Genomic DNA, 12,500 nt, shown 5'->3' with positions numbered 1-12,500 from the left:
GATGTCAGATTTCATATTTAATCTATTTAATGTTAAAAACTGCCGACCATCTATGTTATCTTCAAGTTTTCAGACACAAAGAAAACAGAAAGCAGAGCGGTTTCTGTGAGATGGGCCTGCAGCTCCGCTGCGTGAGGTGTTTCCTGCTGAAGACATCTGATAGAAGAAGACGTGATGTTCATTTAAACTCATTATGTAGTTAAAGCCTTCTGTGAGGCTCTGGGACGTTTTATTTTGTAGTGGTCAGGAAGTGAGGAGCTCCTGGTGGAGGCTCCTGGTGCTTTAGTGTTTTTCCTGGCGGTGGTTGCGGGTCCCCCATCAGGATTCTGGTCTGGCTGCAGATTCTTCTTCTCTCTGAGGAAATGAGCTTTATGAGCCCAGACGGCTGAGAAACATTTATTATGGAAATCTCTACAGGAAGTCATGGAGGCCTTTGCTCGGCTTCCACGCTTCATTACAGCCAACATGTGAGGAATCCTCCAGAAACGCTTCTACAGAGACTCTGAAACAAGTTCACACCAAGTCTGAACTTTGGATGAAGACCAGCTGATTTATTTTAGCTTCATTCACCGACACTAAACACATGGTCCACATTATCTTTTGCAGTTCTGTCTTTCAAGTATTTATGGATCTATAGCATAGCTATAGTATAGTATATATATATATATACACACTATACTAGTATAGTGTATATATACATATATATCTGTATATATATATATTTATATATAGCATATACCATGCTTACAGCTGTCTCCATCGTTGTTGTGTACAGTTACCATGGTTACGGCTGTCTCCATCATTGTTGTGTACAGTTACCATGGTTACATTTCATCCTCAAGGTAAAGCTGATGACTCACCTTTTCATAAATTTTACTTTTTTTTCATATGTTTTCATATTTTCACTGAAGAAGAATTCGGTCCATAAATAAACACGTTGATCAAACAACACATATTATTGGCTGCTGGAGGAAACTGTTCAGGAGAAAACAATCAGGAGCTGCGGTTAGTGGTTCTGATGTGAGGTTGTATCAGCTCGAGGTCCAGAGACTCAGATGGGTTCTGGTCCAGGTTCAGAGTCCTCAGAGGGATCCGGACCTCCATCAGACTCTAAACCACATGTGAACCGGATCATTAAGCTCTTTGTTTATGATGTCATGGAAACTCGTCTCCCAGTCTGTTATGGAGCACATAACTTTATTAGCATCATTACACACAGACAGGAATTTATGAGGCTCCTGAAGCAGAAATATTACACAGAGGTTACGAGGTTCTCAGGTGGAAACTGAGACTTTTATGGAGCAGTTGTTTTTCTTACTCCTGAGGCTGAAACCTGCAGAAGGACGTTCATGAAGAAGAAGGTGGAGGAAGGATAGAACATGCAATCCTCATGTGATCCTCTTGTGTCCTCATGTGATCCTCTTGTGTTCTCTTGTGTCCTCTTCCCTCTGCAGGGTGATCACCTACGAGTGCTGTCCTGGTTATGAGAAGATTCCTGGAGAGAAGGGCTGTCCTGCTGGTATGACCTCTGACTTAAACTGAAGCTCTCTGTGCTGCTGTGACCCTGTTGCATTGTGGGAGTCGTGCTCTGACAGCTTGTTCTCTGTGTGCAGCGCTGCCTCTGGTGAACATCTTCAACACTCTGGGTGTAGTAGGAGCCTCCACCACTCAGATGTACTCTGAACGAGCTCAGCTGAAGGAGGAGATCGAAGGTCCAGGCAGCTTCACCTTCTTCGCTCCGAGCAACGAGGCGTGGGCCGCCCTGCCCACGGTCAGTACCACTCCGCCGCTGAAAATAGGCCCCGACAAATGCCTCCTACCCAGATAGCAAACATCGAGTAACACTGTAGCAACAACATCAAAGACCAAAGGATTTCTGAGTTCTTCCTGCAGAAACAATCAGATTTAACGGTTGAAAACTGTCTCAGATTTTCAGACTTCATGCTCATTTGTCAGAGAAGAAAACACCTTTGTGATACAGTGTGTTGTTGTTTCTGTGGTGATGACACTCTGTTGTTGTTGTTGTTGTGTTGTTGTGTTGCAGGAGATCCTGGACGCTCTGGTGAGCAATGTGAACATCGAGCTGCTGAACGCTCTTCATTATCACATGGTGAGCCGCCGGCTGACCTCCGAGGAGCTGAGACACGGGTCCTCCTTCGCCTCCATGTACCAGGGTTTCCACGTCCACATCCACCACTACAGCAACGGGGTCAGTGAACGCCTCAAGGAGACTCCAGTGAACGCCTCACGGAGACTCCAGTGAACGCCTCACGGACACTCCAGTGAACGCCTCACGGAGACTCCAGTGACGAGTCAGCAGAATCACCCTGTATGCTGATGATGATGTGAGATTTAAAGATGTCTCCTTTACCTCCTCAGATCGTGACGGTGAACTGCGCCCGGCTGATCAAACCCGACCAACACGCCACCAACGGCATCGTGCACGTGGTCGACCGCGTCATCACCGCCATCTCCAACAACGTGCACATGCTCATCGACGTGGACGACGACCTGGAGACGCTGCGTGTGAGTTCATCGATCGACCGATTGATCGCTAACAATTGCGCTTTTCAGTCGCTGACCACCTGATCTTTGTCTCCGTGTCCCAGACGGCGCTGGCGGCTGCAGGTCTGACCACCATGCTGGAGAACGACGGTCAGTACACCATCTTCGCTCCCACCAATGAGGCCTTCGAGAAGATTCCTCAGGAGACCCTGAACAGGATACTGGGAGACCCCGTGGCTCTAAAAGGTGACCGGCTAATTACTGCTGGTGGTCTTTGTAGTTTTAGACCAACTATAAACATGATGAACTTGTTTCTGATGTCAGTCCTCTTGTGTACTTGCCCGCCCCCCCTCAGACCTGCTGAACTACCACATCCTGAAGCACATGCAGTGTGCCGAGTCCATCGTGACGGGAACCCCGATGGAGACTCTGCAGGGCACCGTGCTGGAGGTCGGCTGTGATGGAGACCAGATGACCCTGAACGGGAGGGCCATCATCACCTTGAAAGACCAGTTGGGAACCAACGGAGTCATCCACTACATCAACGAGCTGCTCATCCCTGACTCAGGTACTATTACTAGCACTACTACTGCTAATACTACCACTACTGCAGCACACACTGAAGCTAATACTGCATGTATCACATAGATACCCATGTCACTGTACTACTAATACTACCAATACTGCATCTAACGCTGAGAGTACCTCAAACTACAGAAGTACTGCAGTACAAAACAATACATCCACTGTCAGTAATAGTTGTGGTAGCAGTGGTAGCAGTAGAAGTACTCGCAGTACTATTTCACTTGTTCTTTTTCAGCCAAGGTTCTGCTGGAGCTGGCTGAGGGTTCATCTGTTGCCACGGCGACCAAGCTGTTGGTTGAGGCTGGTCTGTCCTCCCACCTGACGGGCTCCGAGGCTCTGACCATGCTGGCTCCTCTGGACGACGCCTTCAAAGGTAACGCTCCTGACCGGTCAGGTCCGTCTCTCACAGAGTTATTGTTCTTTGTTAGTCGTCTTATTTACCCGTCTGTGTCTCTGTAACAGGAAGTGACACAACGATGACACCTGACTTGAGGAAGCTGATGACCAATCACATCCTTAAGGAGCAGCTGTCCTCTAAGTCTCTGTATCACGGTCAGGAGCTGGAGACGCTGGGAGGCCTCAAGCTCCGAGTCTTCGTCTACAGAAACGTAAGAACTCTGATGAGTTTCCTCACCCTGAAATGTGTTTCTCTGTCTCTGTTTTCTCCTGTGTAGGCACAGTGTTCATCATCTGCTCCACGAGTCTCGATGCCCATTTCAAGACCACGTTAAAAACACTAAACCAAACAATAACTCTCATGCACTTCAACAAACAAAATGCTTTATAACTGTTTGCACACTGCAAGTTTTAATTTAGATTAATTCCTGATGAAAACCTCAATTTTACAGTATTACATTTGAACATGTCGCCATAATGTTATAATTTGCCTTCACGCAATGCTAGAACTTGAACGCATCATAATGTAGCTCAATGCTACGTCAGCTGTTAGCTCCGTTATTTAGCCAAGCAGGACTGTGCTGCCCACCTGTTGCTAACAGCTAGCAGCTAACGTTGTTCACAATGTAGCATTATCAGAGACATTTTGGTTGGTCTTGAGTCCTGATCCAGGTACCTAAGGTACTCTTGCTAGTGTAGAAAAACCAGTATCGACTTGTTACCAGAGTTTCAGTTGTCCTGACGAACAGTACCGGAGTTCGTCTGTAACCGGACTGAGACCAGCTCTTCAACAAGGTTTCGGTCCAGTTGTTTTGGTCCGCCCCAAAGTATGATTGTCGTTTTCACATCCATCCAAACAAACCCACCAACACGGGTCGCTTCAACCAAACTAAGAAAGGCAGGTGTGAAAACATCTGTAGTCCTGTTGGACAGAAGCTTTGTTGACTTGAATTCGTATCACAGCTCTGAATTCTCAGATGTGGACACCTGGATCCTGGATCCTGGAGGTGAAGCTTTGTTGGAAATTGACAAACATCTGGATCACTGTTCAGACAAACTGGATCTGTGACCGGATTATGTTTGAGTCCTGGTCCTGGTTTCATCATCTGTTCCTGAGAAATGTAACCACTTTTATTTTTGTAATGAGACTCAGTGATTTTCATTTTCTGGAAAAAAACATTCACATGCATTCAGAAAGACATCAGACTTTTCCCACATTAAGAAACGCTGACTCACTTCTATTCTCCCAGTCAGAGGATCAGATATTTAGTCTGACTGTGTTGCCTGTTGCTGGGCGGATTGGGCGGCTCGTCTGTCCTCATTGGTAATAAATATTGTCTCTTGATCTCCAGTGATGATTTCATGAGGTCTCTGAGGTCGTGGCTGCTTTTCATAGTTTGACTCGTGAGGTTTTTATATTTTCAGCTAATGATGAGTCTGAGAAGTAACTTAAAATAAAGCAGGACAACTGCAGGACATGTGGTGAGTGCATGACTGTGAGCATGTTGAAGCCTCATTACTGCGCCCACATGTGGTAATGAAGTCATCCAAAGTATGTTGTGGTGAATCACTGCAGAGAGACAACCAGAAGAAATAAAGGTTCAGAGGCCCCGAACTGATACTGAGGTCTATCACAACCGTAGCATCAACAGATCAGCTGGTTTCTGGTTGTACAGGTGAAGTTGCTCTGCTGGTTTCTGGTTGTACAGGTGAAGTTGCTCTGCTGGTTTCTGGTTGTACAGGTGAAGTTGCTCTGCTGGTTTCTGGTTGTACAGGTGACGTTGCTCTGCTGGTTTCTGGTTGTACAGGTGATGTTGCTCCTCTGGTTTCTGGTTGTACAGGTGACGTTGCTCCTCTGGTTTCTGGTTGTACAGGTGATGTTGCTCCTCTGGTTTCTGGTTGTACAGGTGATGTTGCTCTGCTGGTTTCTGGTTGTACAGGTGACGTTGCTCTGCTGGTTTCTGGTTGTACAGGTGACGTTGCTCTGCTGGTTTCTGATTGTACAGGTGATGTTGCTCCTCTGGTTTCTGGTTGTACAGGTGAAGTTGCTCTGCTGGTTTCTGGTTGTACAGGTGATGTTGCTCTGCTGGTTTCTGGTTGTACAAGTGATGTTGCTCCTCTGGTTTCTGGTTGTACAGGTGAAGTTGCTCTGCTGGTTTCTGGTTGTACAGGTGACGTTGCTCTGCTGGTTTCTGGTTGTACAAGTGAGGTTGCTCCTCTGGTTTCTGGTTGTACAGGTGATGTTGCTCCGCTGGTTTCTGGTTGTACAGGTGACGTTGCTCCTCTGGTTTCTGGTTGTACAGGTGACGTTGCTCCTCTGGTTTCTGGTTATATAGGTGATGTTGCTCCTCTGGTTTCTGGTTATACAGGTGATGTTGCTCCTCTTGTTTCTGGTTGTACAGGTGAAGTTGCTCTTCTGGTGGTGGAATGAACTTCCCACTGACGTCAGGACAGCAGAGTCGCTGCCCATCTTTCGGCGCAGGCTGAAAACCCACCTCTTCAGGAAGTGCTACCCTGAGCCTTCCACTTAGCACTTATTGTATTCATACTAGCTTGTTGTACTTATTGTATTCGTATTACTTATAGCACTAACTGTTTTTCTTGTTTCTGTACTTTGGCTCTGAGTTATGCTCTGCTTCATGCTCTTAGATGCTTGTTTAAAGGAAATGTACTTATGACTTCTGGTGACTAGTAGTTCTTTTGATTACCAATGTTGATGCACTTATTGTAAGTCGCTTTGGATAAAAGCGTCTGCTAAATGACTGTAATGTAATGTTTCTAGTTGTACAGGTGACGTTGCTCCTCTGGTTTCTGGTTGTACAGGTGACGTTGCTCCTCTGGTTTCTGGTTGTACAGGTGACGTTGCTCCTCTGGTTTCTGGTTGTACAGGTGACGTTGCTCTGCTGGTGTCTGGTTGTACAGGTGACATTGCTCCTCTGGTTTTTGGTTGTACAGGTGAAGTTGCTCTGCTGGTTTCTGGTTGTACAGGTGAAGTTGCTCTGCTGGTTTCTGGTTGTACAGGTGAAGTTGCTCTGCTGGTGTCTGGTTGTACAGGTGGCGTTGCTCCTCTGGTGTCTGGTTGTACAGGTGAAGTTGCTCTGCTGGTTTCTGGTTGTACAGGTGGCGTTGCTCCTCTGGTTTTTGGTTGTACAGGTGACGTTGCTCCTCTGGTTTTGTAATCCTTAGCACAGTTTACTGATCGGTCAACATTGTTTAGTATGATGACCGAAGCTCTTCAAGTTGTCCAGGAAACACAACACACATGTGAACATCTGTAACTGACAGTGTTATTGATCGTGTAGTGATCAGTCTTTGGTTTGAGGGTTTGAAGTTGTCTCTGGTGGTCTCCACAGTGGCTCCACATGTTTCAGGTCTTGGACTCGTGGGTGGCTCACATTTCTGCTCAGTAATGAACTCTGCAGACCACAAGAAGTTTCCTGCTTCCCACGGCTGCTAAATCTTTCCAGACACCAGACGTAGGCTGGCGTTTGTGTGTGTGTGTGTGTATATGTGTGTGTGTGTGTGTGTGTGTGTGTGTGTGTGTGTGTATGTGTGTGTATGTGTGTGTGTGAGACGAGCTTTAACAAAATAGCTGCCCTCCAGGATCTGATGTGGAGTCCAGAGACCCACAGATAGAGGGGAAGAGAAGAGTGTGTCCAACATAAGGACATACTTACCATACATACATATACTGTATATATATATACATATACATATATATATATATATGTATGTATATATTACATTCATGCAGAAGCGTTATCACACAGTAGACCTTCTTCATGTTCTCAGGTGTTCTTTGTTCCTGTCTGTGTTTGTAGAACCTCTGCATTGAGAACGCCTGCATCGCTGCTCACGATAAGACGGGACGTTTCGCCACCATGTTCACGGTGAACAAAGTGCTCACGCCACCGATGGGAACCGTCATGGACGTCCTGAAGGCAGACGACCGCTTCAGGTGAGTCAACTTGTGTCTACTCAGAGGTGAAGCAGTAGAACAGCAGCAGTGGAGGAAGTATTCTGATCCATTTATGTAAAAGCAGGATCTTCCTCTTGCTGGAGCTCATTTTGAAATAACATCTACTGATTATTTTCTCCATTAACCGATAGAATGTTCAATGTTGTCACAATTATCATTAAAAGTAATACATTAACATGATGTACATTATATATATTATACATGGACGGATCATGTCATGACTCATGACATTCATCCGTCATTATTTGATATATTGATTCATGGTTTCTGCTGTACTCCTATCAACTGTTGGGGAGATTCATTTGTGATAAAAACCTCATTTCTGTTCAAATCTAAATTTGTAAATTAACTAAAGCTGATAGTTGGGTAGAAGTAGAAATATTCAAGTATAGTACAAGTACCTCAAATGTGTACTTAAGTACAGGGTTTCAGGAAATGTACTTTGTTACTATCCATAGATGGTCAGAAGGACGAGAGAGACCTCTGGTACACACCAGTACACAGCAGTACACACCAGTATACAGCAGTACACACCAGTACACAGCAGTACACAGCAGTATACAGCAGTACACAGCAGTACACACAAGTACACACCAGTAGACAGCAGTACACACCAGTACACAGCAGTACACAGCAGTACACAGTAATACACAGCAGTACACAGCAGTACACAGTAATACACAGCAGTACACAGCAGTACACAGTAATACACAGTGGATGTTTCCCAGCAGACCTCTGTGGTTTATCCCGTTATGATTTATTTGAAGGCAACGTTTGAAGACGCTGTCGTTAGACGACGACTTGAGTCTCTGAAGTTTATGTGAACGCGCTCGTTAATCTGAAGACGTTGACATGAGGATTGTAAAGTGTTGATACTGGAGAGACTCACAGACCGGCTCGTACAGGACTAACAGTTCTGGGATCGGTTCTGGGATCAGTGCTCTCACTCAGGTCTCAGACCTCATACCCGGGTCACATGCTCTTGGTTTAGATCAGATGAAGTGATGTCATGTTGTAGACGTGGTGAGACCTCCTTCCTGTTTCAGCCTCCTGGTCGGAGCCGTCCAGACCGCCAGTATGACGGAGCTGCTGAACCAGCAGGGGGAGCTGACCTTCTTCGCTCCCACCAACGACGCCTTCAATGCTCTTCCTCGGTCCGACCTCAACAAGCTGATGCGTGAGTGATGACGAATGATGATGAATACTGAGGTTCCATGAAGGGGTCGTGTTTATAAAAGTGTTGGGCTCCTTCTTTGGTTCGAGTGTTCAGAAGCGTTTTGTTTATGTGACTCACAGTGGAGTCATGTCTCTGATCAGGTTTATATAATATAAATATAAACCGTCTGTGCAGCTTCACTCTATAAATATTAAAGACACAGGAATGAACTTCATCACCAGTCTGGTGTTGACAACGTCTAAAGAAAAGTTCCTTTATAACCTAACGGGCTGCGTTAAAGAGCTTCTAATTAAAAGCTGTGAAATTTGTGAAATATATTGTTTATAACTCTTATAATATTGTTCAGATTTTTTCTAATCTATATTTATGTTTCTTGACTGTTTATTTATAGTTTTTATTTTTCTATGTTTATTGTTATGATCAAAACACCAAATAACAATTCTGATTCTAAATCATGTTGACATTTAACTATATGTAAATAATATAATTATATAAGTAATATAATACTGTTTGAAATTAATTAATTCTTTTTGAAAGTGATTTTTTTCACAAAAATTCAGTTTGAAAGATTTATTGACTAATATTGAAGATGTTTTTAAAATGTAATGAGTTAATTTCCATGTTGCTCAGATGTCAAAGTTCAGGATGAAAAATAAACAAGAGATCAATGAACAGATCTCCAGTCAGTTTTATTGTTACCTGTGTGTCTGTATCCAGGTAACCCTCAGGAGCTGTCGGCTGTGCTACGGTATCACCTGGGGGAGGGCATGCTGGTCAGTGGAGGAGTGGAAGGATCTCACACCAGAGTCAAACCTCTGCAGGGAGAGAAGCTGGAGCTGGGCGTGGTCAGTCGTCTCTCCTCACTCATCACTCACTCTGATTATTGATCGCCGATCAGAGCCGATAACAGATGCTCTCTCCTCTGTGTGTTACAGCGTAACTACACGGTGTACGTCAACAAGGTCCCAGTTGCCGACGCAGACCTGATGGCGACTAACGGAGTTGTCCACGCCGTCAACAGCATCATCAAACCTCTGCGTGAGTCCAGCTGGGTCTTTTACATCGTCTGTGTGGTCTCAGCTCGTCTGCAGAGTTTTAGCTCGTCTGCATAAAGTCTCACACCGTCTGCATAGAGTCTCACATCGTCTACTTAGTCTCACATCGTCTGCTTAGAGTCTCACATCGTCTGCGTAGTCTCACGTCATCTGCGTAGAGTCTCACATCGTCTGCATAGAGTCTCACATCGTCTGCATAGAGTCTCACATCGTCTGCTTAGAGTCTCACATCGTCTGCGTAGAGTCTCACGTCGTCTGCGTAGTCTCACATTGTCTGCGTATAGTCTCACATCGTCTATATAGAATATCACATCGTCTGCATAGAGTCTCAGCTCGTCTGCATAGAGTCTCAGCTCGTCTAGAGTCTCACATTGTCTAAGTCTGCGTAGAGTCTCACATCGTCTCCGTAGTCTCACATCGTCTCCGTAGTCTCACATTGTCTGCGTAGTCTCACATCGTCTGCATAGAGTCTCACATCGTCTATATAGAATCTCACATCGTCTGCATAGAGTCTCAACTCGTCTGCATAGAGTCTCACATCGTCTGCATAGAGTCTCACATCACCTTCATAGAGTCTCACATTGTTTGCATAGTCTTACATCGTCTGCGTAGAATCTAACATCGTCTGCATAGTATCATATTGTCTGCGTAGAGTTTCACATCGTCTGCGTAGAGTCTAACATCGTCTGCATAGTATCATATTGTCTGCATAGTCTCAGCTCATCTGCTTAGAGTCTCACATCGTCTGCGTAGAGTCTCACGTTGTCTGCGTAGAGTCTCACATTGTCTGTGTATAGTCTCACATCGTCTGCATAGAGTCTCACATTGTCTGCATAGAGTCTTACATCGTATGCTTAGAGTCTCACATCGTCTGCGTAGAGTCTCACGTCGTCTGCGTAGAGTCTCACATTGTCTGCGTATAGTCTCACATCGTCTGCATAGAGTCTCACATCGTCTGCATAGTCTTACATCGTCTGCTTAGAGTCTCACATCGTCTGCGTAGAGTCTCACGTCGTCTGCGTAGAGTCTCACATTGTCTGCGTATAGTCTCACATTGTCTATATAGAATATCACATCGTCTGCATAGAGTCTCAGCTCGTCTGCATAGAGTCTCACATCGTCTGCATAGAGTCTCACATTGTCTAAGTCTCCGTAGTCTCACATCGTCTCCGTAGTCCCACATTGCCTGCGTAGTCTCAAATCGTCTGCATATAGTCTCACATCGTCTGCATAGTCTCACATCGTCTGCATAGAGTCTCACGTCGTCTGCTTAGTCTCACATCGTCTGCTTAGTCTCACATCATCTGCATAGAGTCTCAAATTGTCTGCGTAGAGTCTCACATTGTCTGCTTAGAGTCTCACGTCGTCTGCTTAGAGTCTCACATCGTCTCCGTAGTCTCACATTGTCTCCGTAGTCTCACATTGTCTGCATAGAGTCTCACATTGTCTGTGTAGAGTCTCACATCGTCTGCGTAGAGTCTCACAGTCTGCGTAGAGTCTCACAGTCTGCGTAGAGTCTCACATCGTCTAAGTCTGCATAGAGTCTCACATCATCTGCGTAGAGTCTCACATCGTCTGCGTAGAGTCTAACATCGTCTGCGTAGAGTCTCACATTGTCTGTGTAGAGTCTCACATCGTGAATCTGCTCCGGTTCTGTCGGCTCTCTGTAAGAAGTTTGTCTTTGTGTCTCTGCAGCTCCGAAGGTGGACAGAGAACAGGCTGATGGACCTGCAGCTGCCTTCAGACCTGCGGCTTCCTCCATGGTGAGAACACGCTGATGAAGAAGGTTGTTTCTGCTGATCAGAGACGCTTACTGGTTTAAACTGTAGTCTACTTCAGCTGAGTCACACGACCTGTGTCACTCTTTCAACATGAAAATACATTTTATTATGAATATTTTTTTTTATATAATGAGATCTGCATCATTTGATTTTGACGTCTAATTCTAGTATATTAATAATAACAATAACAACAACAACAATGATAATAATGATGATGATGATGACACTAATATTTCGGCTGCCCTTCTCTCTGACTCACAGGTGGACTCCAAGAGCTTCAGGAATGGTGATTTTCTTCTTCTTCTTTGAGTCTGAGCTTCATCAGAACCTGTCAAGTCTCTAACTGTCGGTTTATGTTTGTGTTTTCAGACGAAATGTTCCAGAAGGTCGTCCGCAGTCGCTCCAGCAGGACGATGACCCAGTAGAACTCAGAACATCTGAGGAACCAAAGAACACAACTTGAAGGAAAAATCCCCCTGAAGTCGTTTAACATCTGAAACAGAAACGACTTCAAACCGCTTTTATAATAATGGATCAAACACAACAATTTATATCAGCTGGCTTTAGAATGTGAGAAAATATAAACAGAGTTATTAACGTCCAGCTGAGAGCTTCATGTTTCAGTGTTTTCTGAAGTCTGAAGGATTCACTGAAGGATTCCACGACTTTTAAACAAAAAGAAACCGTGAAACTGAACCTCATTTAATAATCGGATTCACAAAGATCAGCGCTGATAAAGGTATTGATTGTTTTGTCCCATTATTACTTTTATTATTATTATTTTGTTTTCAGTAATGAGACAGATTATTATTATGAAAACTAGTTCAACCAGTTATTATTTTGATATGGATGTGATTAAATGATGAACACCTTGTTGATCACTGATCAATGCATGTTTGAGGATCTCGGGGGGATTTTTATTCACTTTGTGGAGAAAGAAGAAATAATGTTGTTTTTTATTATAATTTTTTACCGACTGTTTTGTTTTCTTTGTACTGTAAAAATGTCACTTCTGAAATCCA

General features: G+C 44.6%; 1 protein-coding gene across 1 annotated transcript in view; it reads left to right on the top strand.

Moving 5' to 3' along the window:
• tgfbi (transforming growth factor, beta-induced) overlaps positions 1-12,500 on the top strand; it is a 17,423-nt gene that overhangs the window by 4,726 nt on the left and 197 nt on the right. Inside the window, exons 3-17 of the mRNA XM_068714055.1 lie at positions 1,455-1,519; positions 1,614-1,771; positions 2,045-2,209; positions 2,380-2,526; positions 2,610-2,751; positions 2,861-3,073; positions 3,326-3,463; positions 3,553-3,698; positions 7,308-7,444; positions 8,512-8,642; positions 9,360-9,487; positions 9,578-9,680; positions 11,393-11,460; positions 11,740-11,764; positions 11,848-12,500. The exon at positions 11,848-12,500 is cut by the window's right edge and continues 197 nt beyond it. Of these exons, the coding sequence (XP_068570156.1) occupies positions 1,455-1,519; positions 1,614-1,771; positions 2,045-2,209; positions 2,380-2,526; positions 2,610-2,751; positions 2,861-3,073; positions 3,326-3,463; positions 3,553-3,698; positions 7,308-7,444; positions 8,512-8,642; positions 9,360-9,487; positions 9,578-9,680; positions 11,393-11,460; positions 11,740-11,764; positions 11,848-11,903 (1,822 nt within the window). The 3' untranslated portion in view covers positions 11,904-12,500. The remainder of the gene's footprint in view (positions 1-1,454; positions 1,520-1,613; positions 1,772-2,044; positions 2,210-2,379; positions 2,527-2,609; positions 2,752-2,860; positions 3,074-3,325; positions 3,464-3,552; positions 3,699-7,307; positions 7,445-8,511; positions 8,643-9,359; positions 9,488-9,577; positions 9,681-11,392; positions 11,461-11,739; positions 11,765-11,847) is intronic.

Source organism: Cebidichthys violaceus, unplaced genomic scaffold (assembly GCF_023349555.1).
Source record: "Cebidichthys violaceus isolate CVI_PGR_0920_01 unplaced genomic scaffold, fCebVio1.0.p SCAF_2, whole genome shotgun sequence".
In the NCBI taxonomy this organism is placed as follows: domain Eukaryota; kingdom Metazoa; phylum Chordata; class Actinopteri; order Perciformes; family Stichaeidae; genus Cebidichthys; species Cebidichthys violaceus.
The sequence above is the reverse complement of the archived record's forward strand: the minus strand, read 5'-3'. Positions and strand labels throughout refer to the sequence as shown.